Genomic DNA, 27,263 nt, shown 5'->3' with positions numbered 1-27,263 from the left:
CTCAGAGAACTGGAAGCATCAAATCTCTGGTAGGTCCCTGGTTCCTGATGCTCTTCCAATAGTATTGTGAATTATCCTAGTATCCTAAAAATATCTTTATTTGTTTAATCTAGTGCAGGTTTAGGGTATTTTCATTTATACTAGAAAGAACCTTGTATAATACATGTGTATTTGGTATTTCTGTGAATTGCCAAATTCTCTAAGCTAGTCCTAAATATTGAGGAATAATCTAGAAAGTAATTCACTCCTCTGCCCAGCTCCATGATATCAAACTTTTCACAAATCAAATACATTGGAGATAATATATGCCAAATAGTGTTTCTGACTGGAGAAAGGATGAGAAGGATTACAGAAAAGAAACAAATGACATGATTTTTGCCTTTAAAAAAGACTCCACCCAAATACAAGTTTCCCACATTTTAAACTCACTTGCTACTCTGTAATAGATTCTTAGCCTCTAATTAAATCTTAAAACTTTATCTATGATTATACTGCCTTTCCAGTTAATTATATTAACATCTATACTTGGTATCTTAAAAGATAGGAATTAACTTTTAAAAATGGTTTCAAATTGTTTAAAATTTTAGGATAATTATAGATCTACAGAAAAATTATGAAAATGACACACAGAATTTCTTTATATCTCACCTGCAATTTCCCTCTTTATTAACTTTCTATATTACTGTGGTACATTTGTGACAATGAACTAATACTGATATATTAAAGTATATATTTTATTCAAACTATTTTAGTTTTTATCTAATGTCCTTATTCTGTTCCAGGATCTCACCCAGAATACAATATTGCATTTAGTCATGTCTCTTGAGGCTTCTTTTGGTTTGTCACAGTTTTTCAGATTTTCTTTGTTTTTGATGATCTTGACAGTTTTTGCTTTTTGGTTTGTTTTGCTGTGCTGGGAATTAAACTCAGGGCCTCATGCATGCTAAACAAATGCTCCAACACTGAGCTACATCTCCAGCCCACCTTAACAATTTTGAGCAGTATTGGTCAGGTACTTTGTACAATATCTCTCAAGTTGAATTTGTTTGATGATTTTCTCATGATCAGACTGGGGCTTTTGAGGTTTTGAGAGGAAGACCACAGAGTGTTATCATCATCATGTCATATCAGGGATATACTGTCAACGAGATATATCACTATTAATTTTGATTACCTGGCTTAAGGAATTGACTTTTACCTTAATTTATTTAATACCTAATCTAGAACTGCCTATATGAAAACACTTATATACTGTCTTGGTGATATTTGGATTGAACTCATTACTAGGGGGAAAAAGTTGGTAACCATCAAAAAAGGGGGAAAAAAAAAAAAGCTGGACACCAGGCGATGTATGCCAGGTGTTCAGGAAACTGAGGCAAGATGATCGCTAGTTTGTGGCCTGGGCAACTTAGGGAAACATTGCCTCAAAATTAAAAAAACTAAAAGGGCTGGGGATGTAGCTCAGGGGTAAAGCACCCTTAGGTTCAATCCCTAATACCAACCAAAAAACAAACAAAAAATCCTTCTGGAAGAGTGAAAAGAGGATTGACTTTTAAACTTTGGCTTTGCCATTTATTAGATGTATAACATTGGACAAATTATTTCTGCATCTGTAAATAGAATAATAGTACCAAATAGTGCTTTTAAATACCTGTCGAAGAAATGTTTGTACGTATGTTTTGTAAAATATACTTTTAGTACTGTTAGGATCTCACATTAAAAAAAAATTCTTGGGGGCTGGGATTGTGGTTCAGTGGTAGAGTGCTTGCCTAGCATGTGTGAGGCACTGGGTTCGAGTCTCAGCACCACATATAAATAAATGAATAAAATAAAGTTCCGTCAACATCTAAAAAATATTTTTAAAAAATTCTTGGAGTTAACATTTAAAAAAGTTAACATTACTTAATGGATTAATTTTCAACTCTTAGATGAGCAAAGCAAGGTCAATGTGAGTTAAGAAAAGTATGGGTGAGAGGGTTTCTGAGTTCCCATTTTTGCCTTGCTTCTTTTTGCCAGTTTGCTTGCTTTCTCATAGTGGAGAGGATTCTTTAGATATTAGGAAGCCAGAGCAAAAAGCTCAACTTTGACATGAATTAACTATTAATAATTTTGATGTTACTTATTTTTCTCTACAGTATATGAGAGAAAGCATTCCTCTTTCAAGGTTCAATAATTTTGGTAAGCTGCAAGGCAAGTAACTATTTTAGCAATGAACTGGAAGCACAGAAGAATTATTCAAAAATAAAAAGTCTTTTTGCTTCAGAATTGTGCCACTCGATTTGAATGAAAATACCAGTTTTTGTGTTCTTGAGGTTTTATGCTGGTGGCAGTTACTGATAAAGCAACTCCATCCTCTTTTTAAAACAGGCGAGAGCCAGCAACTTTTAATTTTTTTATACACATACAAAGGAAATATGCAGGGCTTTCTCTGCATCAATGAAATTAACACTGCACTTATAACAACAGCTAGCCTGATATAATGCAGAGTCTAGTGATATGAATTCAAGCCTAACTTTCAAACAAGATATAGGACTTTTGAGAAAGTTTTTGAACGTCTTCGTTTTTTTGGATTTCTGAGCTGCAAAACTGTGTTGTTAAGAGGATGAGACGAGGCGTGCAGATCTTGTAAGACAGCTATTGTTCGTAACCCAGAACGTGTTCCTTGTCAGTTAACGGTGCATCAGTTACTATTCATTGAGGGCAGCTTTTGGACTTTGTATTTGGAAACCCTGTTGAGGCAAAAAAAAAAAAAAAAATAGTGCGTTTAAAAATAGGATCTCACTACTCTTAAATTTTTTCGGATCATGAAAGCAGTAACCTTGGAAACCAGACTGGCACCACCTTTCAATCCTAAAGCTTATGATCTCCTGCTTTTCCCCGTAATGTCTGGGGCATCCTATTTTATAGTCCTTCCTCTGAAACAAAACCCTTCTAGTCACCTGTTTCTGGCTGCAGCTCACCCACCTACTGCTCTCCCTACTTCGCGGTCGCACCCCTAGATGTCCTCAAAGACAAAAACCCTCACGAAGACCAGTCGAAGTCAGGAATTCCCTGGACACTGGAATAAGGAAATCGAGCACGGAACTGCACTCGACCCTCCCACCCAGGTACAAGACGTCTCCCAGATCGCCAAACTTAACATCGCATGTTATCTACCAGAGATAACCCTCGCGAGATAAAACTGCAAGGGGGACGAGAGGAGGCCCACTATCTCGCGAGAAGAGGGGGCGTCGGCGGAAACTAGCAAATGGCCCCCTAGGCGACCCAGCCCCAGTCGGTGGGCGGGGCCAGAGTACATCCGCCTCCTTCCGGCTCTTTCCCCCGCCCCCCCCAACCCTGAGGTGTTGGGCCCGGGCGCGGGCATCTGGGTCCTCCTGGTTTCCTGCGACTGATGCTGGGTTGGGTTCAAAACCTCCGGCACGCGCTTTGGCCTGATTTGAGGAGGGGGGGCGGGGAGGGACCTGCAGCTTGCGGCCCCGCCCCCTTCTCCAGCTAGCCCGCGAGCGGATCAGCCCGCCTCCTGCTTCGGCCGGCCTGGGGCCGCGTCCCGGGTGCAACCCGGTAGCCAAGGCCTGAGCTTTCGCTCGCAGGTGCCGGTGGCGAGTCCCCCAGGCAGAGCCCTGTTCGGCCTCATGGTGGGCTTTGGGGCCAACCGGCGGGCTGGCCGCCTGCCCTCCTTCGTGCTGGTGGTGCTGCTAGTAGTGATCGTTGTCCTCGCCTTCAATTACTGGAGCATCTCCTCCCGCCACGTCCTGCTTCAGGAGGAGGTGGCCGAGCTGCAGGGCCAGGTCCAGCGCACTGAGGTGGCCCGCGGGCGTCTGGAGAAGCGCAATTCGGACCTCTTGCTCTTAGTGGACACACACAAGAAACAGATTGACCAGAAGGAGGCCGACTACGGCCGCCTCAGTAGCCGGCTGCAGGCCAAGGAGGGCCTGGGTAAGAGATGTGAGGATGACAAGGTAAGGACGAGCTTTTTCCCCTCAAACCCCCTCGTTTTTCTTTCAGTTCCTGTGGGGATTTTAGCCCACCAGCTGTAACCTTATCACTTCTAGGACTGCAGCCCTGGAAGCTCCTTTTGCCTCGCAAACCCTGCTTCTGTCAGACCTATCCTGGTTTATTAATGCCACAGTCTCTAGTCCCTGCCAGAGACTGACTGTAAGTTCTGGTTCTCAAAAACCAGAACTTGACCTGTGTATGGTTGCCGCCTTTTCTCCAGGCTCAGCTGCTGAGCTGGCAATGGTAATCATCTGGCCTGTGTGGCCGCCTTATGTTCACAGACACACATCTGGAGACTGCCAGGTTTGGTGTGGGTATTGTTGTCTCATCCTTATTCTGTGCACACAGATCAATAATAATTTCTTATTTTAAGAAAGGTGGCTCCTTTTACTCCTTACTGTGTGTGAGACACACACACATATACACAATTTTTTAAAGCAACATGACTTCTTAATTCTCTATAGGTTTGCGTATCAACTAAAGAATCAGCTATTACTGCCTTTTTGTGATCACAATTTTTTGATAAATGGGTCCTGGAGCCATGTGTGAGCCACATTTGTGACTTAGACTTGGTTACTCTGTTATTATATACTCAATTTGAATTGTTAACGAAATTAGCCAAAATGGTAAAATCTAAAACTAAGTCCTAAGCAACATAATCTCCTGTCTGTTTCCTCATTGTTCTTGAAATAAAATAAAAAGAAATTGTGTATGCTTCAGAATTGTAATTGGTGTTTATGTAGAATACCAAAAAACTTTGTATTAAAACAAGTTTTAAATTTAAAAAGTTTAAAACTGGTCTTACCATGCCTGCTACTAAATAGTCTTTGTCATCAGTATATTACTAGATGTACTAAGAATTTGTGATTTACACAACTTCTTTTGGTATAGCAGAGTTGTGCATATTTCTGATGGGATAGTAGATACCTCTTTTTCTGAACTCTTTAGTAATCTTCCCTTTTTTGTTTCCATTATACGTTTTTACTTTGTGTATCAAAATCTTTCATAGTAAATCAGTAAAAATCTCCATGAGTTCCCAACTTTCCTATTGTCATTGGTCTCTACCTCCTCTTTATTTAATAAGCTTGATGCCCTTGGGTGTTTCCCTGTGTCTCCCTCCTCTTCACCATAAGATAAGATATCCTCTGAAAACGACAAAGGATCAGCAAATGTATGTACTTATTACACTTCAAATTCTAAAGACTGAAAAACTGTCTTGGGTAGAGTAGGCAGAAAACTGTGCAGTTTCAGAGCATTAAATGAGGTCTTCAGACTTGGAATGGTTAAGCATTATTTAAATTCTTATCTCTAAACTTGGGGAAAGATGAGGTTTTTTTTTGTTTTGTTTTGTTTTTTTCTTCCTAGTATATACCCTGGATTCCATTTCTTTTATCTATTAGACTGTTGCAATCTCTTTCAGTAGATTTTCATGTTTTACCTTCAACCAGGTGCAGGTATCCCCATTTCTAAATTTTAAAATTTCTATATATACTACCTTTTCTCTAACAACTAATTTCTTTTTTTACCTTCACTACTTACTCAAGTTATTGGTGGTCTATTTGTGTACTTCTTCCTCTTTTTCCATCCCCATCCTACTCTTTTAAAATATTGTTTGCCACTTCTTTTTTCCCTTTTCTGAAGCTATTCATGGAGGGTCACAAGTGACAGTAATCCTTGTCAAATCCAAAGAATATTATGAGTCTCAGTTTATTTACTATTTTGTTTGGTCCTCTTATCGCTAGCTTTTTGAAAACTCTCTTCTCTTGCTTCTGTAATATTGCTGTCTTCAGATTCTCTTCCTGTTTTTTTCTTCACTGTATTCTTTGCTGTTTTTTTGTTTTTTTGTTTTTCCCCCAACCACTCTAATCTTGGACCTTTGTTTTCCCCTTTCAGCAGTATTTCCCAAAGTGGTATTAAACAGAATACTGTTCTTGGAATTGTTTCTGGGTGGTCAAGAGAAAAAAGGAAAACATTTTTGGAAATCCTAAGTAGTGTATCTACCTCTTAAAGTTCATAATGCTTGTAGATTATAAAGGCTCTGAGAAATCTACTAGTAAAGAAGTCTATTTAATTTTGTTTAGCCCAGTCTTTCTTAGTTTATTTGAGCACAGTTTACTATTTTCGTGGCCTACTATAACCATGATATAGAATAATGTAGCAAAGCACACTAATATGGGGAATGTTGCCCTAGGTATCTGAACTACTTTTAAGTGTTTGGCCAATATTCTATGCAGCTGGAGCACAAACTTCTTATCTCCTGCCGATAGGCCAATTACATATTTTGAACTAACTATGACATTTTTGTTGGAGTGCTTATGAATGTTCTTGGGGTTAATGAGGAGGCTATGAGCTACCCAAAAAAGAATAGTCTTGGTCTGTATCTTTTTTTTTTTTTTTTTTAATAAAAGTTTTAGATCTAGAAAATTGTGAAGATAGCACAAGTTTTTCCTTATTTTTCCATACCCAGTTTCCCTTATTATTATTATTAATATCTTACATTAGAGTGGCACATTTGTTAAAATTAATAGACCAGTATTGATATGTTGTGACTAACTCAGGATTATTACTTTATCCAGATTTCATGTCCTTTTTCTGTTCTAGGATCCCAATCAGGGTACCTATTACTTTTAGTCATCATGACTTCTTAAGTTGCTTTTAGTTGTGACACTTTTCTAGATTTTCTTTGTTTTTAATGACCTTGACAGTTTTGAGGATTACCGATCAGGTATTTTGTACAATTTCCCTCAACTGGAATTTGTCTGATTCTTTTCTCAGGTTTAGACTCAAGTTATGATTTTTGGAAAAAAAGACCGTAAAGTATCAATCTCATCACATTATATCAAAGTTACATCTTTCATGACTTATATCACAATTGATATTAACCATTATCACCTGGCTTGAGGTAGTGCTCATTAGCCTTCTTCATTGTGAAGTTACTTTTTTTCCTCCCTTCCCTGTGTTTATACTTTGGAAGAAATTCTTTATGTCCAGCCACACTTAATGATTAGAGAATAGTGAGTTATGTTTGTATTTAAGGGCAGGATATCTATATAAACTATTTGGAATTCTTCTCCCCTAGAGATTTGTCTCTTCTCTTTGACATGTTAATTTATTCATTCATTTATTTATATCACTGTGGACTTGTGGATATTTATTTTATACTTTGGTCTATAATCCAGTGCTACTTTATTTTTTTGTTGTTGCCCAAATTGTTCCAGCTCTGACTGTAGTAGAGCTCCTTTAGTTGGCTCTTATTTCCTTTCCTTAATTTTATATGCCAGAAAGTAGAGTTCGCACACACACCATACCCAGTTGCCTTGTCATTTACCCCTTCCCTACTTTTTGGCACTCTAACATTCTCTAGGTTCATCTGGTATACTTTCTACTTTATTCCTAGGTCAGCCATTTCTCCAGGGAGTTCTAGGTTCCTTTACTGGAGAATGGCATTAGAAACTCAGATCTGGGTGCTAGATATCCCCACTGCTACTGTCATGCTATCTTTGGAAATCTAGGAATCCCTGCTCCACAGGAAGCAGAAAGATAATATTTGTTTCTTCCAATTTATTATGTTATACTGCCATTTTCAATCTGTTACTAGTCTACTAAACACAGAATAAGGGAGCTTGAAATTGTTTCTATTGTTGTCCAGGAAAGTGAGAAACAAAATCCATTTCTCTGGATTCCTTCAAAATTTTTATTTGCCTTCCCTATAAAGGGTTTCGGCATGGAGGGGCATAGAAGTTTGCTAGGGCTGCCATTACAAAATACCACAGACTAGTTGCCTAAACAACAGAACTTGGTTTTCTCATAGTTGTGGAGGTTAGGTGCTGGCAGAGTTGGTTTCCTCTGAGGTCTCTCTCCTTGGCTTGCAGATGGCTGCCTTTCTGCTACTTTATCCTTACAGAGTGCTCCCTCTGTGCATTTACATCCCTGGTGTCTCTTCCTCTTCTTAGACGGGTCTAAAGGTCCTATACTAATGGCCTCATTTTAATTTGATTACCTCTTTAAAGATCTTATCTCTAATATGGTTACATTCTGAAGTTCTGGGCTTTGGGACTTCAACATGTGAAATTGGGGCAACACAATTTAGCTTAAAAGAAAAAAAATGTCCTATAGGAAACAAACACACATATAAAAGTTAAGTTTTGATGTCTGAAGCTGATAACAATAAATGACCTCTTTTCTCTTTAACTACCACAATTCTCCTTGAGTTAGAGTATACCTTTAGTTGAGTAGAGAAAAGGTCATGTCCCAGAAAAGAGAATAAGAAGCATATTACATTTTTTCCCCAAAAAGTCTTTATTGTGTGTGTGTGTGTGTGTGTGTGTGTATACATGTGTACAACACTTATTCACATGCCAAATATGTATGTGTAAAAATCCTCGCATAGATATTCACCTATGTTTAAATCCTGACTCTGCTATTTAATGTATGTATGACCTCTGACACATTACTTCTCAGTGCCTCAGTATCCTCATCTCTAGAATGAGATAATAATAATAACCTTTCTCATTCTTGTGAAGTTTAAATGAGTAAATTAATTAGAATTCTTAAAACAGTACCTACTGCATAGTGAATAAAAAAGGTTCAGTAAATACTGTAAGTTATTATTATTCTACAGATACTTCCTTATTTCTGTCCTGCCTTCTTTCCAGGATGGGGCTCTGTATTCTTGCCCAAGATCTGGTTCCAGCTCTAGTACCTGCGTCACCCTTTGCTCTTGGCATCTGACTCCCAACCCCACCCCCCATTTCCGGGTCCATTTTTAGATAGGCTTAGTTGGCTTCACCCCTGGTTGTTTTAGCTAACTCCCTGGAACCTACCGGTTCCTCTGTACTATAATTTGAGGATCAGACATCACAGTTCTTTGAATATGTCACACGTAATGGTTTGAACCTTTACCTCTACCTCACCAGACATAATCTGGTCCAGTTCTAGGTGTAATTTAATTGCTACTTCACGTTATTCATAAATCATACTTAACTGATACCTTCTTCCCAAACTCCTTTTCCTGCCTTCTTGGTTTCTTTTTTTTTTTTTTTTGCGGTGCTGGGGATTGAACCCAGGGCCTTATGCTTACAAGGCAAGCACTGTACCCACTGAGCTATATCCCCATCCCCCCTTCTTGGTTTCTATAAGTGGTATTTATGCTGCAACCATTATTAAGACTGAGGTTAGAAATTTTGGTATTATTTTTGGTTTCTTCACCATGCCATATCGAATGATTATCTTGGTCTCCTTTTTTTAAAAAATAGTTTTTAAATTGTAAATGGACACAATGTCTGTATTTTATTTATTTATTTTTATGTGGTGCTAAGTGCCTCGCATGTGCTAAGCGAGCATTCTGCCACTGAGCCACAACCCCAGCCCTTGGTCTCCATTTCTTGCAGTCAACCTGCAAGAAAACCTGATTTTAAGCAAACCTGATTTTCCTTAAATCTTACTTTCAGAGAGACTGTATCAGAGGCTTGGAATATAGCTTAGTGGTAGAGCACTTGTCTAGCTTGCCCAAGGCTCTGGGTTTAATCCCCAGTACCCTGCCACTCCCCCGAAAAGAAGATAAGGGTTTTATGTGGACAGAGTGGCTGCATCGTCAAAATTCTGCTGTGTAATCTTTGATATCTTCCATAGAATGACTCCAGCTACTGTTGCCTTCTATTAGCTCCTGACCTAGACTGGTCCAGACAAGTTGCTTTGCTTGCTTTTGTCTCCCCTCCTGTCTTTTTGTGTCATATTAATTTTGTGTTTTTGTGCCTTTGTTCCTGCTATTTGACTCAGCTTCTTGCCTCTTTTTTATGTATCTATTCTATTAATGTTTTATCTACCCTCTGATCCATGTATATATGCCACAAAGCCCCTGGGACTTCTGACCCAGAGCATACTTTTCCTTCTTTTTCTTTCTTTTGGTACTGGGGATTGAACCCAGAGGTACTATACAACTGAGCTACATCCCCAGTTCTTTTTATTTTTCATTTTCAGATAGAGTAAGTTCCCGAGGCTACTCTCAAACTTGAAGTCTACCTGCTTTGGCCTCCAAAGCAACTGGGATTACAGGCATGCACACATGCCTGACAGCTTTTCCTGCTTTATACACAATTTAAGTTTATTGTTTGAACTGTGCTAATATGTTTTGTTCATTTTTTTAATAACAGTTTCTTGTGTATTGACCTTGTCCTAACAAAATTTCAAGTTCCTTGAGGAACTTTAAATGCTTTAAATTTTTTCCTTTGTGTTTCTGATAGTTCTTAGTCCTGAGGCAAAATGTCATGAGTTGATTTGTGTTCCTCCCAGAAATTATGTTGAAGTCCTATTCCCTGATACCTGTGAATGTTAACTTATTTGGAAATAGGTCTTTGCACTTTTAATCAAGTTAAAATGGGGTTATGTTGAGTCAGGGTAGGAACCAATCCAATATGACTGGTGTCCGTATAAGAAGAGAAAACAATTTGAGAGGAGTATGCCAGGTAAAGACACAGAGACACGCAGACATGTCATGGAAGATGGAAGCAGAGATTGAAATTGTTGCCAAGGAATGCCCTGGACTGGAAGAATCCTTTTTACTAGAGTCCACAGTGAGAGCAAAGCTCTGTCAATACCTTGATTTTAGACTTCCAACTTCCAGATCTGTGAGATAATTTCTGTTGTTCTCAGCTATCCAGTTTATGATGCTTTATGCCAACATTCGTAGGAAATGAATACATATAATGAATACTCAAGTTTTTTGATTTGTTGGTTAGGTAACTTCTCTAATAGGATAATATACTGCGTGGCAATATAATTTAGTGGAAAGAGCAAGGTCTTCTAGATTTAAATAGAACTGAGTTAACAATTGTGCCATTATATTATCTCTTTTAAACCTGTTTCTTCACTCATGAGGATTTGTGAAATAAAATATATAGAGAACTGTCTGCTACAAACTTGACATTTAATAATGTTAGTTTCTTTCTCTCCTGTATACACTGTTATAGTTAATCTTGACCATATTTGGTCTGTACTGTTCTCAGGAAACCCAAATATATTAATTCAGTTGACAAAATATATTGAGCTTGCTCTTTACTAAAATAATCTAAAAGCATGTCCCTACTGTCATTTTTCTCTCCCATTCTTATTTTCATATTGTCTATTTTCTCTTGCTTCCATGATAAGGGACTGGATGTTCTATGGATAATCTCAGGAGGTTCTATGGAGCTCATAAAACAAACTGCTTCTTCAAAAACAGTGACTGAGGGCTGGGGTTGTAGAACAGTGGTAGAGCGCTTGCCTAGCATGTGTGAGGCACTAGGTTCAAGCCTCAGCACCACATAAAAATTTTAAAAAATAAATAAAGGTTAAAAAAAAAACAACGACTGGGATGTAGTTATGCAGAGAAAAGATAAAAAGATATTCAAGGAGCTCCCTTCCACCTATTCCATAGAGGAAATGAAATATAGTGTGACATGTGACCTTTGTCCACTAAAATGATAAGGGAGTGATAAGAGAATACTTTTTGAAATATGACTTCATTAAGCAGGAAAAACCATTCCTTATAATTTTTGAATGAAGATTTAAGATTCTACCATTTTAGTTTCTTCCTCAAAAGAGTTAAAAGTTTCCTTGGATTAAAAGTCTAGGTTTCCTATTAAGTTCAGTCTGGGTATGTGTTAATTTTAGTTTCTCACAATGCTTCAGGTCTCTTTCTTATTTCTAACTGATATTACTTAACTTTCTTACACTGTTTCTGGCTAGGTAGATCCTTCTTCGAACAGTGCTGTCTCAGAGCTTTTGCTTACTTGCCTTCCTTATCTGATTCTTCCTCTCTGCTAAACTAGATCCTTTTCTAAAAATGACTTCAAAACTTACTTCCATAAGTTTAACATTAGAAACAGAATATTTTTACTATCCCCCAAAGTTCCTTCTTGTTCAGTTTGTCTTTCTTCACTCTGCCTCTGACCTCAGGCAACAGTTCTTCTGCTTTCTACCATATAGATTAGTTGTTTTTCTCTACATTATTTTGTAAATGGAATCATAAGATATATACCTATTTAACATAAAATGATTTATTTTCCCTTTACAATTTCAGTTCTTTATATCTAAATTTATCTTTTCTCATTTGATGATTAAGCAAAGATCTGATAGACTGACATTTTCACCCTTAAACTTGAATTTTCTAGCATTTGTATTGCTCATCTCTCCTGAAAACTTTTGTCCCTTAACTTCAATCACACCTATTATCTTGAATATTCTATCCCTCTCCCACTCAATGTTGATATGTCTTGTGCTTTCATTTTTAATCCTATTTTCATGTCTTTCTTTTTAAAAAATTTTTAGTCATAGATGGACATAGTATCTTTATTTATTTTTATGTGGTGCTGAGGATCAAACCCAGTGCCCCATGTGCGAGGGGGCAGAACCACGTGTGAGGCAATTGCTCTACCACTGAGCCCCAGCCCCGCCTACTCTCCTTTCTTTATCCATCATATATATTCAAGTTTCTGTTGTAGGTCAGTTTCTGTGCTGTGTGCAGTGGATACTGCAGTGAATGACAGCGTCATGTCACTGTTTATGATTAGGGAACTTACACTTGAGCAGGGGATACAGGAGGGTCTAACTAATTTATGGTTTCGGAGAAGACAAAGAATTTAATTGAGTCCTAAAAAAGTTTAGTCTTTAATGAGGTGAAGCATGAGAAGCTTGTGAGAGAGGAGAAAAGCATTCCAAATGTAGGGTGTTAAATGTTCCAAAGAACAGTATAGGGGAAAGTGTGGAGTTTTTGAATATCTAAAAGTTTAGTATGTAGAGTGTGGGAGCTAGAATAAAATTGATAGCTGGGCGTGGTGTTGCACACCTTAATCCCAGCAGTTTAGGAGGCTGAGGCAGGAGGATCATGAGTTCAAAGCCAGCCTCACCAACTTATTGAGGCTCTAAACAACTTAGAAGACCCTGTCTCTAAATAAAATACAAAAAGGGCTGGCGATACGGCTTAGTAGTTACGTGCTCCTGAGTTCAATCCTCTGTACTCTCTACCAGAAAAAAAAAAAAAAAAAAAAAATGATGCTAGACTGAAAGACTGGAGTCAGATTATCAAAAGGGATTTGTGAACTACGTTAAGGGCAATAGGAGGTAAGTAACTAGGATTGCAGGTGTATGCTACTATGCCTGGCTTGTTATTTATTTAACCTATTTATTTATTTATTTATTTATTTATTTATTTATTGTGGTGCTGGGGATTGAACCCAGGGCCTGTACATGTCTTCTAGTTATTTTGAAATATATAATAAGTTGTTGTAGACCATAGTTATCTTAATGTGCTATGGGTCACTACAATTAATTCCTAATATTTAACTGTATTTTGGTATCTGTTATCCAGCATCCCTTTATTCTTCCTACCTTATTACCCTTCCTAACCTCTAGTGACCACTATTCTACTATACCTCTATGAGATGCATTCCTTGCATTTTTAATATTTGATCATCTTTCGATATACCTGTCTTGTGCTTTCATGCCTCTACCTCAGTCACTTTCCCTCTCTTCCTTATTGTTCCCTTGGCAAACTCTTAGTTATCTTTTAAAATTCTGTTAGAACAGTACCTCCTGTATATGCCTTTGCTGACCTCCCCAGGCTTCTTCTGTATTTATCTTGGATCTTGTACATTCTTAAAGCACTTACCATATTGCTGTAATTATTTATTTATAATTACTTCTCCATAACTAGATTGTAAGCGAGGCAGGACTATGTTCTGTTTATCTTTGTAATTTGATAGTACTTGAAATAACATTAATTAATAAATAAATATTACCACCCCCCCCCCCCCGCGCGCAGGGATTGAACCAAGGCCCTTGTGGATGCTAAACCACTAAGTTGCAACCCCAGCCCTTTAAGATTCTTGAGGATAGAGTCCATATCTCTTAATATACATATGTATTGAGTACCCGATTCATACAGAGTTAATAACAGTAGTTCCCCCTTATTCACAGGGGATATTTTTCAAGAACTCAATGTATGCCTGAGACTACGGACAGCTAGTACCAAATTCTCTATATACTATGTTTTCTTCCTGTAAATGCCTGTGATAGAATTTTATTTATAAAGTAGACATGGTCAGAGATTAACAATAATAACTACTAATAAAATAGAATATTTATAATATAAAAGTTGTGGGTTTTTTTCGTTTTATTTTCTGTGCTGGGATACAACCAGGACCATGCATTCTAGGCAAGTACTCTGCCATCAATCCATGCCACCAGCCAGATAATGAAAATTAGGTGAATGTGGTTTCTCTCTCTCTCTCTCTGCCCCCCTCCTCATCCTCCCTTCCTCACTCTTAAAATATCTTATTATACCTTACCATTCTTGTGATGATATGATACAGTGCTTTTGTGATGAGATGAAACGAGACAAATGACATAGGCATTGTGACATAATGTTAGGATACTCTGTAAGGGTTACTTGAATACAAGCACTGCAGTACTATGACAGTCAATCTGATAACTCAGAGAGCTACTGAGTAGTGACTAGGTAGTATGTACCGCATGATACACTGGATTCATGTCCTAGGTGGCATGGAGTGGGACCTTGTGAAATTTCATCATACTACTCAGAATGACTTACAGTTTAAAACTTATGAACTAGTTTTCTGGAATTTTTCATTTAATATTTTTGGATTAAGGTGAATTGTTGGTAATTGAAACTATGCAAAGTGAAACCCTGAGTAAAGGAGGACTACTATAAATAATTGTTGAGCAGGTGACCATAGCTGTATATTATATTGGACCTACTTTTTTCTTATCTTCCAAATATACATTGTGAATCTTTTGCATATAAAAATCTAGTGTAGAGGAGCTGGGGGTATAGCTCAGTGGTACAGTGCTTACATGGACTGCTTGAGGCCTGGGTTTTGATCCTCAATACTGCTGGAGGGGAAAAATCTAGCCTAGAGAGGAAGAGGAGATTGGGAGTGGTTGGTCAACAGATACAAGGTTACAGTTGGATATAAGGAATAAATTTTGACATTCTATTGCATAGAAGGATGACTGTAGTTAATAATAATGTACTGTATATATTTTTGGTACTGGTGCTTGAACTCAGGGGCACTTTACCACTGAGCTACATGCTTAGCCCTTTTTAAAGTTTTTATTTTGAGACAGGGTCTCACTGAGTTGCCCAGATTGGCCTCCAACTTGCAATTTTCCTGCTTCAGCCTCCTGAGTTACTGGGATTATAGGCATATACCATGGTGCCCAGCTGTACTATATATTTTTAAGTAGCTAAAGAGAGGATTTTTAATGTCTCCCCACCTAAAATGTTAGATGTGCTGATTACTCTGACTTGATCATTACACAGTGTATATATGTATCAAACATGACATTGTACTTCATAAATTTGTACAACTATTATATATCAATTAAAATAAAACTTTAGAAATCTTGTCTAAATGTAAAAACTTATGTATTTGGCATTATCCAATAGGTGTGGACTTAGTAAATATTTATTTGGCAGTTTGCATTGGTTCTTGAAACAAAGCCTGCAGAAATATGTGCTGAGGCTACTGCAGGTATTATCCACATATCTGATTATACTACCTTTTCTGGAAGACATGATCAAAATATTCTGGTGTAAAAGCCATCCATAATCAACTCATTATCTTTCTAGTACATGTAGAATTCCTTCCTTCCTTCCTTCTAATGGGGTTTGTAATGTTTCCAAGTCTGGCCTTGCTGGGACTGCTGGCATGTTCCACCATGCCTGGTTTTAGATTATATCATTTCCTTGAAACATGTCATGTTAGATCTAGAATGATATTTTGTTCATTTAAGATCTCAAAAATACTTTTCTGCTTCAATTTAGCATTTAAATGAAGAGAAGAATTTAGGCCCTCTTCATGGGCCTAAATTTAAAACAAGAAAAATAAAGAGTAAACTTGAAGGTTGATTAATTTGATATGTATAATTGAATTGTTCCATAAATAGACTTGCATTTCCAATTTTATAGACAAGTATACAAAAACTTAAGTGATTCGCATTCAGGTGTGGTGGTATACACCTCTAATTCCAACTACCCTGAAGGCTGAAGCAGGAAGATCCCAAATTCAAGGCCAGCCTGGGCAACTTAATGAGACCTTGTCTCAAAATAAAAAAGGGCTGGAATTGTAGCTCAGTTATAGAGTGCTTGCCTAGCATAGACAAGGCCCTGGGTTCAATCCCCAGTACTGGAGGAAAATAAATTTGCCTTTAGTTTCATGACTAGTCAGAATTTGCCTTTGAAAGTAAAACCTAAGTCTTGATTTCTAATCCTTCATTTTTTTCAGCATATCATAATTCATGATTACTTTTTCAGGTAGAGAATTATAGATAGTGGAAAATAGATATTTTTATATATTTATTTAATATATATTTATTTTTAACCATCCCTGTTTTATTTATTTATTTATTTATTTATTTATTTTTATTGTAAACAAATGGGATACATGTTGTTTCTCTATTTGTACATGGAGTCAAGGCATACCATTTGTGTAATCATAAATTTACATACGGCAATGTTGTTTGATTCATTCTGTTATATTTTTCCCTCCCCCCCACCCCTCCCACCCCTCCCACCCCTCTTTTCCCTCTATACAGTCCTTCCTTCCTGCATTCTTACCACCCTCCTTATCCCTAACCCTAAACCTAACCCTAACCCTAACACTAACCCCTCCCACCCCCCATTATATGTCCTCATCCGCTCATCAGCGAGATCATTCGTCCTTTAGTTTTTTGAGATTGGTTTATCTCACTTAGCATGATATTCTCCAATTTCATCCATTTGCCTGCAAATGCCATAATTTTATCATTCTTCATGGCAGAGTAATATTCCATTGTATATATATATGCCACAGTTTCTTTATCCATTCATCAACTGAAGGGCATCTAGGTTGGTTCCACAATCTGGCTATGGTGAATTGAGCAGCAGTGAACATTGATGTGACTGTTATCTCTGTAGCATGCTGATTTTAAGTCCTTTGGGTATAGGCCAAGGAGTGGGATAGCTGGGTCAAAAGGTGGTTCCATCCCAAGCTTTCTGAGGAATCTCCATACTGCTTTCCAGAGTGGCTGCACTAATTTGCAACCCCACCAGCAATGTATGAGTGTACCTTTTTCCCCACATCCTCGCCAACACCTGTTGTTGCTTGTGTTCTTGATAATCACCATTCTAATTGGGATGAGATGAAATCTTAGAGTAGTTTTGATTTGCATTTCTCTTATTACTAGAGATGTTGAACATTTTTTCATATATCTGTTGATTGCTTATACATCATCTTCTGTGAAGTGTCTGTTCATTTCCTTAGCCCATTTGTTGATTGAATTATTTGTATTCTTGGTGTAGAGTTTTTTGAGTTCTTTATAGATTCTGGAAATTAGCGCTCTATCTGAAGTATGAGTGGCAAAGATATTCTCCCACTCTGTAGGCTCTCTCTTCACATTACTGAGAGTTTCCTTTGCTGAGAGAAAGCTTTTTAGTTTGAATCCATCCCAGTTGTTGATTCTTGCTTTTATTTCTTGTGCTATGGAAGTCCTGTTAAGGAAGTCTGATCCTAAACCAACAAGTTGAAAGTTTGGACCTACTTTTTCTTCTATAAGATGCAGGGTCTCTGGTCTGATTCCGAGGTCCTTGATCCATTTTGAGTTGAGTTCTGTGCAGGGTGAGAGATAGGGATTTAATTTCATTCTGTTGCATATGGATTTCCAGTTTTCCCAGCACCATTTGTTGAAGAGGCTATCTTTTCTCCATTGCAGATTTTTGTCCCCTTTGTCTAGTATGAGAAAATTGTATTTATTTGGGTTTGTGTCCATGTCCTCTGTTCTGTACCATTGATCTACCTGTCTATTTTGGTACCAATACCATGCCGTTTTTGTTACTATTGCTTTGTAGTAGAGTTGAAGATCTGGTATTGCGATACACCCTGCTTCGCTCTTTCTACTGAGGATTGCTTTAGCTATGCTGGGTTTTTTATTCTTCCAGATGAATTTCATAATTGCTTGCTCTATTTCTGTAAGGTACATCTTTGGGATTTTAACTGGAATTGCATTGAATCTGTATAGCACTTTAGGTAGTATGACCATTTTGACAATATTAATTCTGCCTACCCAAGAACATGGGAGATCTTTCCATCTTCTAAGGTTTTCTTTAATTTCTTTCTTTAGTGTTCTGTAGTTCTCATTGTAGAGGTCTTTCACCTCTTTTGTGAGATTGATTCCCAAGTATTTTATTTTTTTCGATGCTATTGTGAGTGGGGTAGTTTTCCTAATTTCTCTTTCTCAAGATTCATCACTTATGTATAAAAATGCATTGGATTTATGAGCATTGATCTTGTAACCTGCTACTTTACTGAACTCACTTATGAGTTCTAAAAGTTTTCTGGTTGAATTTCCAGGTTCCTCTAAATATATAATCATGTCATCAGCGAACAGGGATAGTTTGAGTTCTTCTTTTCCAATTCATATCCCTTTAATTTCTTCGGTCTGTCTAATTGCTCTGGCTAGAGTCTCAAGGATGATGTTGAACAGAAGTGGTGAAAGAGGGTATCCCTGCCTTGTTCCAGTTTTTAGAGGGAATGCTTTCAGTTTTTCACCATTTAGAATGATATTGGCCATGGGCTTAGCGTAGATGGCCTTTACAATGTTAAGGAATGTTCCCACTACCCCAATTTTTTCTAGTGTTTTGAGCATGAAGGGATATTCTGTATTTTATTGAATGCTTTTTCTGCATCTATTGAAATAATCATGTGATTCTTAACTTTAAGTCTGTTGATATGGTGAATGACATTTATTGATTTCCGGATGTTGAACCAACCTTGCATCCCTTGGATAAAACCCACTTGATCGTGGTGCACTATCTTTTTAATATATTTTTGTATGCGATTTGCTAAAATTTTGTTTAGAATTTTTGCGTTGATGTTCATTAAGGATATTGGTCTGAAATTTTCTTTCCTTGATGTGTCTCTGTCTGGTTTAGGTATCAGGGTGATATTGGCTTCATAGAATGAGTTTGGAAGGGTTCCCTCTTCTTCTGTTTCATGGAATACTTTGAGGAGTATTGGAATGAGCTCTTCTTTAAAGGTTTTGTAGAACTCGGCTGAGAACCCATCTGGTCCTGGACTTTTCTTTGTTGGTAGGCTTTTGATGACCTCTTCTATTTCATTGCTTGAAATTGATTTATTTAGGTTGTGTATGTCCTCCTCGTTCAGTTTAGGTAATTCATATGTCTCTAGAAACTTGTTGATGTCTTCGAGGTTTTCTGTTTTGTTGGAGTATAGATTTTCAAAATAGCTTCTAATTATGTTTTGTATTTCAGTCGTGTCTGTTGTGATATTTCCTTGTTCCTTCCGAATTTAGTAATTTGACTTTTCTCCCTCTTTCTCTTTGTTAGTGTGGCTAAGGGTTTATCAATTTTGTTTATTTTTTCAAAGAACCAACTATTTATTTTGTTAATTTTTCCAATTGTTTCTTTTGTTTCAATTTCGTTGATTTTCAGCTCTGCTTTTAACTATTTCCTGTCTTCTACTACTTTTGGTGTTGGTTTGCTCTTCTCTTTCTAGGGCTTTGAGCTGTAGTGTTAAGTCGTTTATTTGTTGATTTCTACTTCTTTTTTTGAATGCGTCCCATGAAATAAATCTTCCTCTAAGTACTGCTTTCATAGGGTCCCAGAGATTTTGATATGATGTGTCTTTGTTCTCGTTTACTTCTAAGAATTTTTTTATTTCCCTCCTGATGTCTTCTGTTATCCATTCATCATATAATAGTGTATTATTTAATCTCCAGGTATTGGAGAAGTCTGTTTTTTATTCTGTCATATATTTCTAATTTCAATCCATTATGGGGCTGGGGACATAGCTCAGCTGGTAGAGTGCTTGCCTTGTAAGCACAAGGCCCTGAGTTCGATCCCCAGTACCGCCAAAAAAAAAAAAAAAAAAAAAAATCCATTATGATCTGATAGAGTACAAGGTAGTATCTCTATCTTCTTGTATTTGCTAACAGTAGCTTTGTGGCATAAAACATGGTCTATTTTAGAGAAGGATCCATGTGTGCTGAGAAGAAAGTGTATTCGTGCTTTGTTGGATGATATATTCTATATATGTCGGTTAATCTAAATTGTTGATTGTGTTATTGAGATCTATGGTTTCTTTATTCAATTTTTGTTTGGAAGATCTATACAGTGGTGAGAGAGGTGTGTTAAAATCGCCTAGTATTATTGTGTTGTGGTCTATTTGACTTCTGGAATTGAGAAGGATTTGTTTGACGTACGTGGATGAGCCAATGTTCGGGGCATAGATATTTATGATTGTTATGTCTTGCTGATTTATGCTTCCCTTAAGCAGTATGTAATGTCCTTCTTTATCCCTTCTGACTAGTTTTGGCTTGAAGTCCACATTATCTGAAATGAGGATGGATACTCCAGCTTTTTTGCTGTGTCCGTGTGCATGGTATGTTTTTTCCCATCCTTTCACCTTTAGTCTATGGGTATCTCTTTCTATGAGATGAGTCTCTTGCAGGCAGCATATTGTTGGATTTTTCTTTTTAATCCAATCTGCCAGTCTGTGTCTTTTGATTGATGAGTTCAGGCCATTAACATTCAGGGTTATTATTGTGATATGATTTGTATTCCCAGTCATTTGACTCATTTTTGTTTTTTGACATGATTTGATTTCTCCTTTATTTGGCTACTCCTTTAGGCTAGTTCCTCCCGTTGCTGATTTGCATCATTGTTTTTCATCTCTTCCTCATGTAATATTTTGCTGAGAATGTTCTATAATGCCGGCTTTCTTTTTGTAAATTCCTTTAGCTTTTGTGTATCATGGAAGGATCTTATTTCGTCGTCAAATCTGAAAGTAAGTTTTGCTGGGTATAAGATTCTTGGTTGGCATCGTTTTCTTTCAGGGCTTGGTAAATGTTGTTCCAGGCCCTTCTAGCTTTTAGGGACTGGATTGAAAAATCTGCTGATATTCTTATTGGTTTCCCCCTGAATGTAATTTGATTCTTTTCTCTCGCGGCCTTTAAAATTCTGCCTTTATTTTGTATGTTAGGTATTTTCATAATAATGTGCCTTGGTGTGGGTCTGTTGTAATTTTGTATATTTGGAGTCCTGTAAGCCTCTTGTACTTGGTTTTCCACTTCATTCTTCAGATTTGGGAAATTTTCTGATATTATTTCATTGAATAGATTGTTCATTCCTTTGGTTTGTTTCTCTAAGTCTTCCTCAATCCCAATACTTCTTAAATTTGGCCTTTTCATGATATCCAATAATTCTTGTAGATTCTGTTCATGATTTCTTACCATCTTCTCTGTTTGGTCAACTTTGTTTTCAAGATTAAATATTTTGTCTTCAGTGTCTGAGGTTCTGTCTTCCAGGTGTTCTATCCTATTGGTTATGCTTTCTATGGAGTTTTTAACTTGGTTTATTGTTTCCTTCATTTCAAGGATTTCTGTTTGTTTTTTTTTCAGTATCTCTAACTCTTTATTGAAATGATCTCTTGCTTCCCGTATTTGCTCTTTTAACTGTCGATTGGTGTGATCATTTAATGCCTGCATTTGCTCTTTCGTCTCCTCCTTCAATGCCTGCATTTGCTCTTTCATCTCCTCGTTTGCTTCCCTGATTGTTTTAATTATGTATGTTCTGAACTCCCTTTCTGACATTTCTTCTGCTGCGCTGTCATTGGGTTTTATTGATATAGTTTCTAGGTTTGTTTGGGACATTTTCTTCCCTTGTTTTCTCATATTGGTCAGATGTCAGTGGGACTCTGAGATATTGCAGATTTCCTCTATTGGCTTATAGTGTCCCTGTAAATTTCCAGTGTATCACCTCCCAGCCTTCAGTAGCCTGAAGTCTTGGAGGAACTTGAAAATGCAGTGCTTCCGAAGAAAGCTGCCCCTAGCCCGCTACTGGTTCCAGGGCTTGGAGCTGGCTCTGTGAGGAAAGGCTCTTACTGGGCGGTCTGCTCCGAGAAGCTGACTGTGAAAGGATCTTGCTGCTGGAGGGAGCAGGGCTGCTTGTGGAAGTCCTTGGCTGCCCTGTCCTGGTCCCTTAAGCTGCCTGCGGGCCGGAGTTCGCTGCTGGCTCTGGGACTTTGAGCTGGTTCTGTGCAGAAAGACTCTAACTGGGTGGCCTGCTCTGAGAAGCTGGCTGTGTGGGAGGAGCCCACCACCAGAGTGAGCAGGGCTATCTGGGGAAGACTCTAGCTGCCCTGCCCTGCTCTGATAAACCACCCCTATCCGTGCGAGACGCCCCTATCCGTGCCTGCCGCCCAGGCCGAGCTTCACCCGGTAGGGGAGACTCACCCCGTGGCTCTATTTTAGTCTGAGTCTCTCAGTGCCTCCCCTTCTTGAATCCTGGGTTCTGGAGCGAGTGGAGATGCTGTCACCCTCTAGTCCACCATCTTGGATCGCCCCGTGGAAAGAGCCTGCGGCTGGAGGGGGTAGGGCTGCTGGAGAAGTCTCTGACTGCCCTGCCCTGGTTCCAGAGGCTGCCTGTGGGTCAGAGCTCTCCGCTGGCTCCGGAACTTGTGGCTGGCTCTGTGTAGAAATGCTCTCACTGGGCGGTCTGCTCCGAGAAGCTAGCCTTGAAAGGTACCTCCCGCCCGAGGGAGCCGGGCTGCTTGGGGAAGTCCCTGGCTGCCCTGTCCTAGTCCCTGAAGCTACCTGCAGGCTGGAGCTCGCCGCTGGCTCCGGGACGTGGAGCTGGTTCTGTACAGAAAGGCTCTGACTGGGGGGCCTGCTCCGAGAAGCTGGAGAAGCTGGCCGTGTGGGAGGAGCCCACCGCCAGAGTGAGCAGGGCTACCTGGGGATGACTCTAGGTGCCCTGCCCTACTCTGATAAGCTGCCCCTATCCGTGCCAGACGCCCCTATCCGGGCCTGCCGCCCAGGCTGAGCTTCACCTGGTGGGGGAGACTCACCCTGTGGCTCTATTTTAATCCGAGTCTCTCAATGCCTCCCCTTCTTGAATCCTGGGTTCTGGAGTGACTGGAGATGCAGTCACCCTCTAGTCTTCTTTCTTGGATCGCGTCCATATTTAATATTTTTATGAATTTCTTAGAAAGTTTATAACTTTGTTTTTTTCTTTGTACCAGGAATTGAACATGGGGTGGCCGGGGGCACTCAACCACAGAGCCATCTCCTGAGCCATTTTTTATTTATTTAGACACAGGGTCTCACTGAGTTGCTGAGACTGGCTTTGAACTTTGCAATTCTCCTGCTTCAGCATCCTGAGCTGCTGGGATTACAGACGTGTGCCACTATACCTGGCACAAATAAATAGCATTCTTGAAGGAGATAAACCACAGGAAAATCATAACTATGTGTTGGGGAAATTGAAGTTTTAATGGAAGCATTTAGGAGAAAATAATTCAAAATATACTAACAGTATAATTTGCTACCAAAAAGGAATTGGGAGTCAACCAAAAAATATATTAGAGCTAATTAAACAAATTCAGTACGTTTGCAGAATATAAAACCAAGATACAAAAATCATTTGTTTCTGTTCACAAGCAATGAATTATTAGAAAAGAAAATCAAGAAAACACTTCCATGGGCTGGAGTTGTAGCTCAGTGGCAGAGTTCTTGCCTAGCATGTGTGAGGCACTGGGTTCCATTCTCAGCACCACATATAAATAAATAAAACACAGGTTCATCAACAATTAAAAGATATTAAAAAGAAAAAAAAAAGAAAAACTTCCATTCACAATAACAACAAAAAGAGTAAAATAGTTGGGAATATATATAACCAAAAAGTTAAAAATATCTTTTACACTGAAAATTATAAAACACTGATGAGGGAAATTAAAGAAGACATAGATAATCCATGTTCATGGATTGGAAGAGTTAATATTGTTCAAATGTTCATATTTCCCAATATAATCTACAGATTCAGGACAATCCTTATCAAAATCCAAATGACATCCTTTACAGACATAGAAGAAAACTTAAAATTCATTTGGAAACAAACAAACAAAAAAAACAGTAAGCAAAGAAATCTTGAAAAAGAAGAAGAAGGGTGGAGGATTTACACTTCCTGATTTTAAAACTTAACTGCAAAGCTATAGTAGTACAACAGTAGTCAAGCTCCTCCAATCTGCTTGCAGTACTCTGTGGATCTGATGTGTTCTTAGCTACACGCATGCATGTGTACACACACATAAACACACACACACACACTTACACGAAGTAGTAACCCTCTGAGGCAATTATTTCACAGTGAATTTGTATATCAGATTATCAAATCGTGTACCTTAAATATATATGACCTTTAATTGTCAGATATACCTCAATTTTAAAAGAAAGTAATAGAAATAAAGTACTACATTAGGAAATTCTGTGAGATTCCCTATGTATTACCTTCACCATAAAAGCTAAATTTTAGAGACTGCCATGCTAAGTATTGGAAACAGGAAAAAAACATTCTACCCTTTTTACATAACAATAAAAGTAGTTTACATTTATTGAACACTTACTATGTGCTGGCCAGTGTTATAAACACTTTGTTTATATCAGAAGTAATCCCTTGAACAGCCAATCCTAAGGCACAATTTCTTCATCTGTGAAATGGAGAAATCACTGTGCCTACCTTGTAGGATGGTGATATGATTGAAATAAGGTAAGACTTATAAAGCACTTGGCACAGGATCTGACACAGAACAAGCATTCAGTATTCATTAGTTATGCTATAGTGTGGATCTTGAATGTTCCCTAAAAACCCATGTGTTGAAGGCTTGATCCCCAGCCCATGGGAGGTAGTAGAAGCTTTAGAAGGTAGGGCCTACTGGAGGGAAATTAGTTCATTGAAAGCATGCCCTTGAATGGATTTTTGGGATCCCAGCCGCTCCTCATCTCTCTTTTCTTACCAGCCATCATGAGATAAACAGGCCACATGTTCCCTTCCATGTTGCATACCTTACCACAGGCTCAAAGACAAAGGCCAAGCAACCATGGACTGAAACCTCTGAAATCATGAGCCAAAGTAGACTTTTTCTCCATAAAAGTTGATAATTCCAGGTATTTTATCACAGTAACAGTAAACTAACAACTATTAACGGTGTTCCATTTTTATTCAGTTGTTATAGTCAAAGATATACTATAAATCATTGCTACATCTGCTTATTTATCAGAATCATTTGTACTTTTTTAAAAACAAGATTCCTGTGCCATATCCATGTTTATTGCAGCTCAGTTCACAATAGCAAAACTATGGAACCTACCTAGGTACCCTTCAACAGATGAATGGATAAAGAAATGTGGTATATGTACACAATGGAATATTACCCAGCCATAAAGAAAAATGAAATTATGGCATTTGCTGGTAAATGGGTGGATCTGGAGACTATCGTGCTAAATGAAATAAGCCAATCCCCCCAAAACTGAAGGCTGAACGTTCTCTCTGATATGTGATGCTAACACATAATAGGGATGGGGGAGGGAAGAATCGCAGTTCATTGGATTAGACAAAGGGAAATGAAGGGAAGGAAGAAGGGATGGGAACAGAACAGTAGAATGAATCGGATATAACTTTCCTATGTTTATGAATACATGACTGCTGAAAATCCACATCATTTATAACCACAAGAATGGGCTTCTCATAAGTTATACTCCATGTATATATATTATGTCAAAATATACTCTGCTGTCATGTTTATCTAAAAAGAATAAATAAAAAATTTGCATTTAAAAAAATAAAAAAGATTCTTGTACCATCCCCAGACTACTAAATCACATTGGAGGGTGAGGAAAAAAGAATATGTATTTTTAAAAGCTCCCCAGGTGATTTCTGAGTGTCAGCTAAGTTTGGTGGTTATGTTAAAGAAGATAGAGTTGTCTCTAGAAACCATCTGAACATGAGACAGTCAATAAAAATGTTTCTAGTGTGGAGAGAAAGGAGAGAAATGATATCTTATAAAAAGCCAAGTATATACAACTTTTGGAATGAATGGTCATAGTTGTGCTGATTGCCTCAAAACAGGCCATGATGAAAGTGAGGCAGACAAAGCTGAGGCATCTTCAAGGACACCCACTGAAAAAAGAACAACAATGTGAGCTGGTTACAGATGCCAGAATCAGAGAAGCCACATGTGATCCAAAAGGCATTAAAAGAACTTCAGAAAAAGCTGGTGAAAATATAAAAATTTTAGGTATTGGAGAATGAAAGATTAGAGGGAAATGGATGGAGTAGCTGAGGATGAACAAGAAGTGATATAGGATAGTATCTGGAGAAGGGAACACAATTCTTGCTAGGAAAAAGAGACAAAGAACTTACCCTCAAAAACAAAAAGAAAGAAAGAAAACTGTAAACTTCAGGAGAAAGAAGTAGAGAAGTCTCAGGAAGGATAGTAAATGCATTTTAATCCATTAACATGGAAAAGACTAAACAGCAAGCAGAGCAAGGATAATTGGCCTATAGTACTCCAAATCTCAGAAAAACAAGTATTACAGAAAGGGAGAGGTGAAACAACCCAAGGCAATTAAGTCGATGACAAGGGGAAATAAATGAGGGAGTTCAAAAGACAACTTGAAGGATAATTAGAATTATATAAATACAGGTGAAGTTTAACTTAAGGTAGGGGAGAATATGTAGTACAAAGAACAAGGGATGGGAAAGTCTAGGGAGTCACTCAGCAATCATTTACCTCAACATTATAAAGGCTATATGTGATAAACCCAAAGTCAATACCATATTGAATAGAGAACAACTGGAAGCATTTCCTTTAAAATCAGGAACAAGACAAGACTGTCTACTCTCACCACTTCTATTCAATATAGTGCTTGAAACTAGCTAGAGCAATCAGGCAGGAGAATGAAATTAGGGATACAAATAGGAAAAGAAGTCAAATCATCTGTCTGCTGATGTCATGATTCTGTATCTAGAAGACCCAACAAATTCCACTAGAAGACTTTTACAGCTGATAAATGAGTTGAACAAAGTAGCAGGATACAAGATCAGCATTCATAAATCAATAGCTTTCCTATACTCCAGCGGTGATTCTGCTGAGAAAGAAATGAGGAAGCCGAAGAAAGAAATTGAAGAAGACCTTAAAAGATGGAAAGACCTCAAAAGATGGAAAGGGGCTGGGGAGATAGCTCAGTCGGTAGAGTGCTTGCCTTGTAAGCACAAGGCCCTGGGTTCGATCCCCAGCACCAAAAAAAAAAAAAAAAAAGATGGAAAGACCTCCCATGTTCTTGGATAGGCAGAGTTAATATTGTCAAAATGACCCTACTAGGGTTGGGGTTGTAGTTCAGTGGTAGATCACTTGCCTAGCATGTGTGAGGCACTG

At 38.1% G+C, this 27,263-nt stretch overlaps 1 protein-coding gene across 1 annotated transcript in view; it reads left to right on the top strand.

The window, feature by feature from the left end:
- Positions 1-3,329: 3,329 nt before the first annotated feature.
- The window catches only part of Golm2 (golgi membrane protein 2), a 127,788-nt gene continuing 103,854 nt past the window's right edge, over positions 3,330-27,263 (top strand). The window contains 1 exon segment of the mRNA XM_047539182.1: positions 3,330-3,959. Within this exon segment, the coding sequence (XP_047395138.1) occupies positions 3,633-3,959 (327 nt within the window). The 5' untranslated portion in view covers positions 3,330-3,632.

Source organism: Sciurus carolinensis, chromosome 2 (assembly GCF_902686445.1).
Source record: "Sciurus carolinensis chromosome 2, mSciCar1.2, whole genome shotgun sequence".
In the NCBI taxonomy this organism is placed as follows: domain Eukaryota; kingdom Metazoa; phylum Chordata; class Mammalia; order Rodentia; family Sciuridae; genus Sciurus; species Sciurus carolinensis.
The sequence above is the reverse complement of the archived record's forward strand: the minus strand, read 5'-3'. Positions and strand labels throughout refer to the sequence as shown.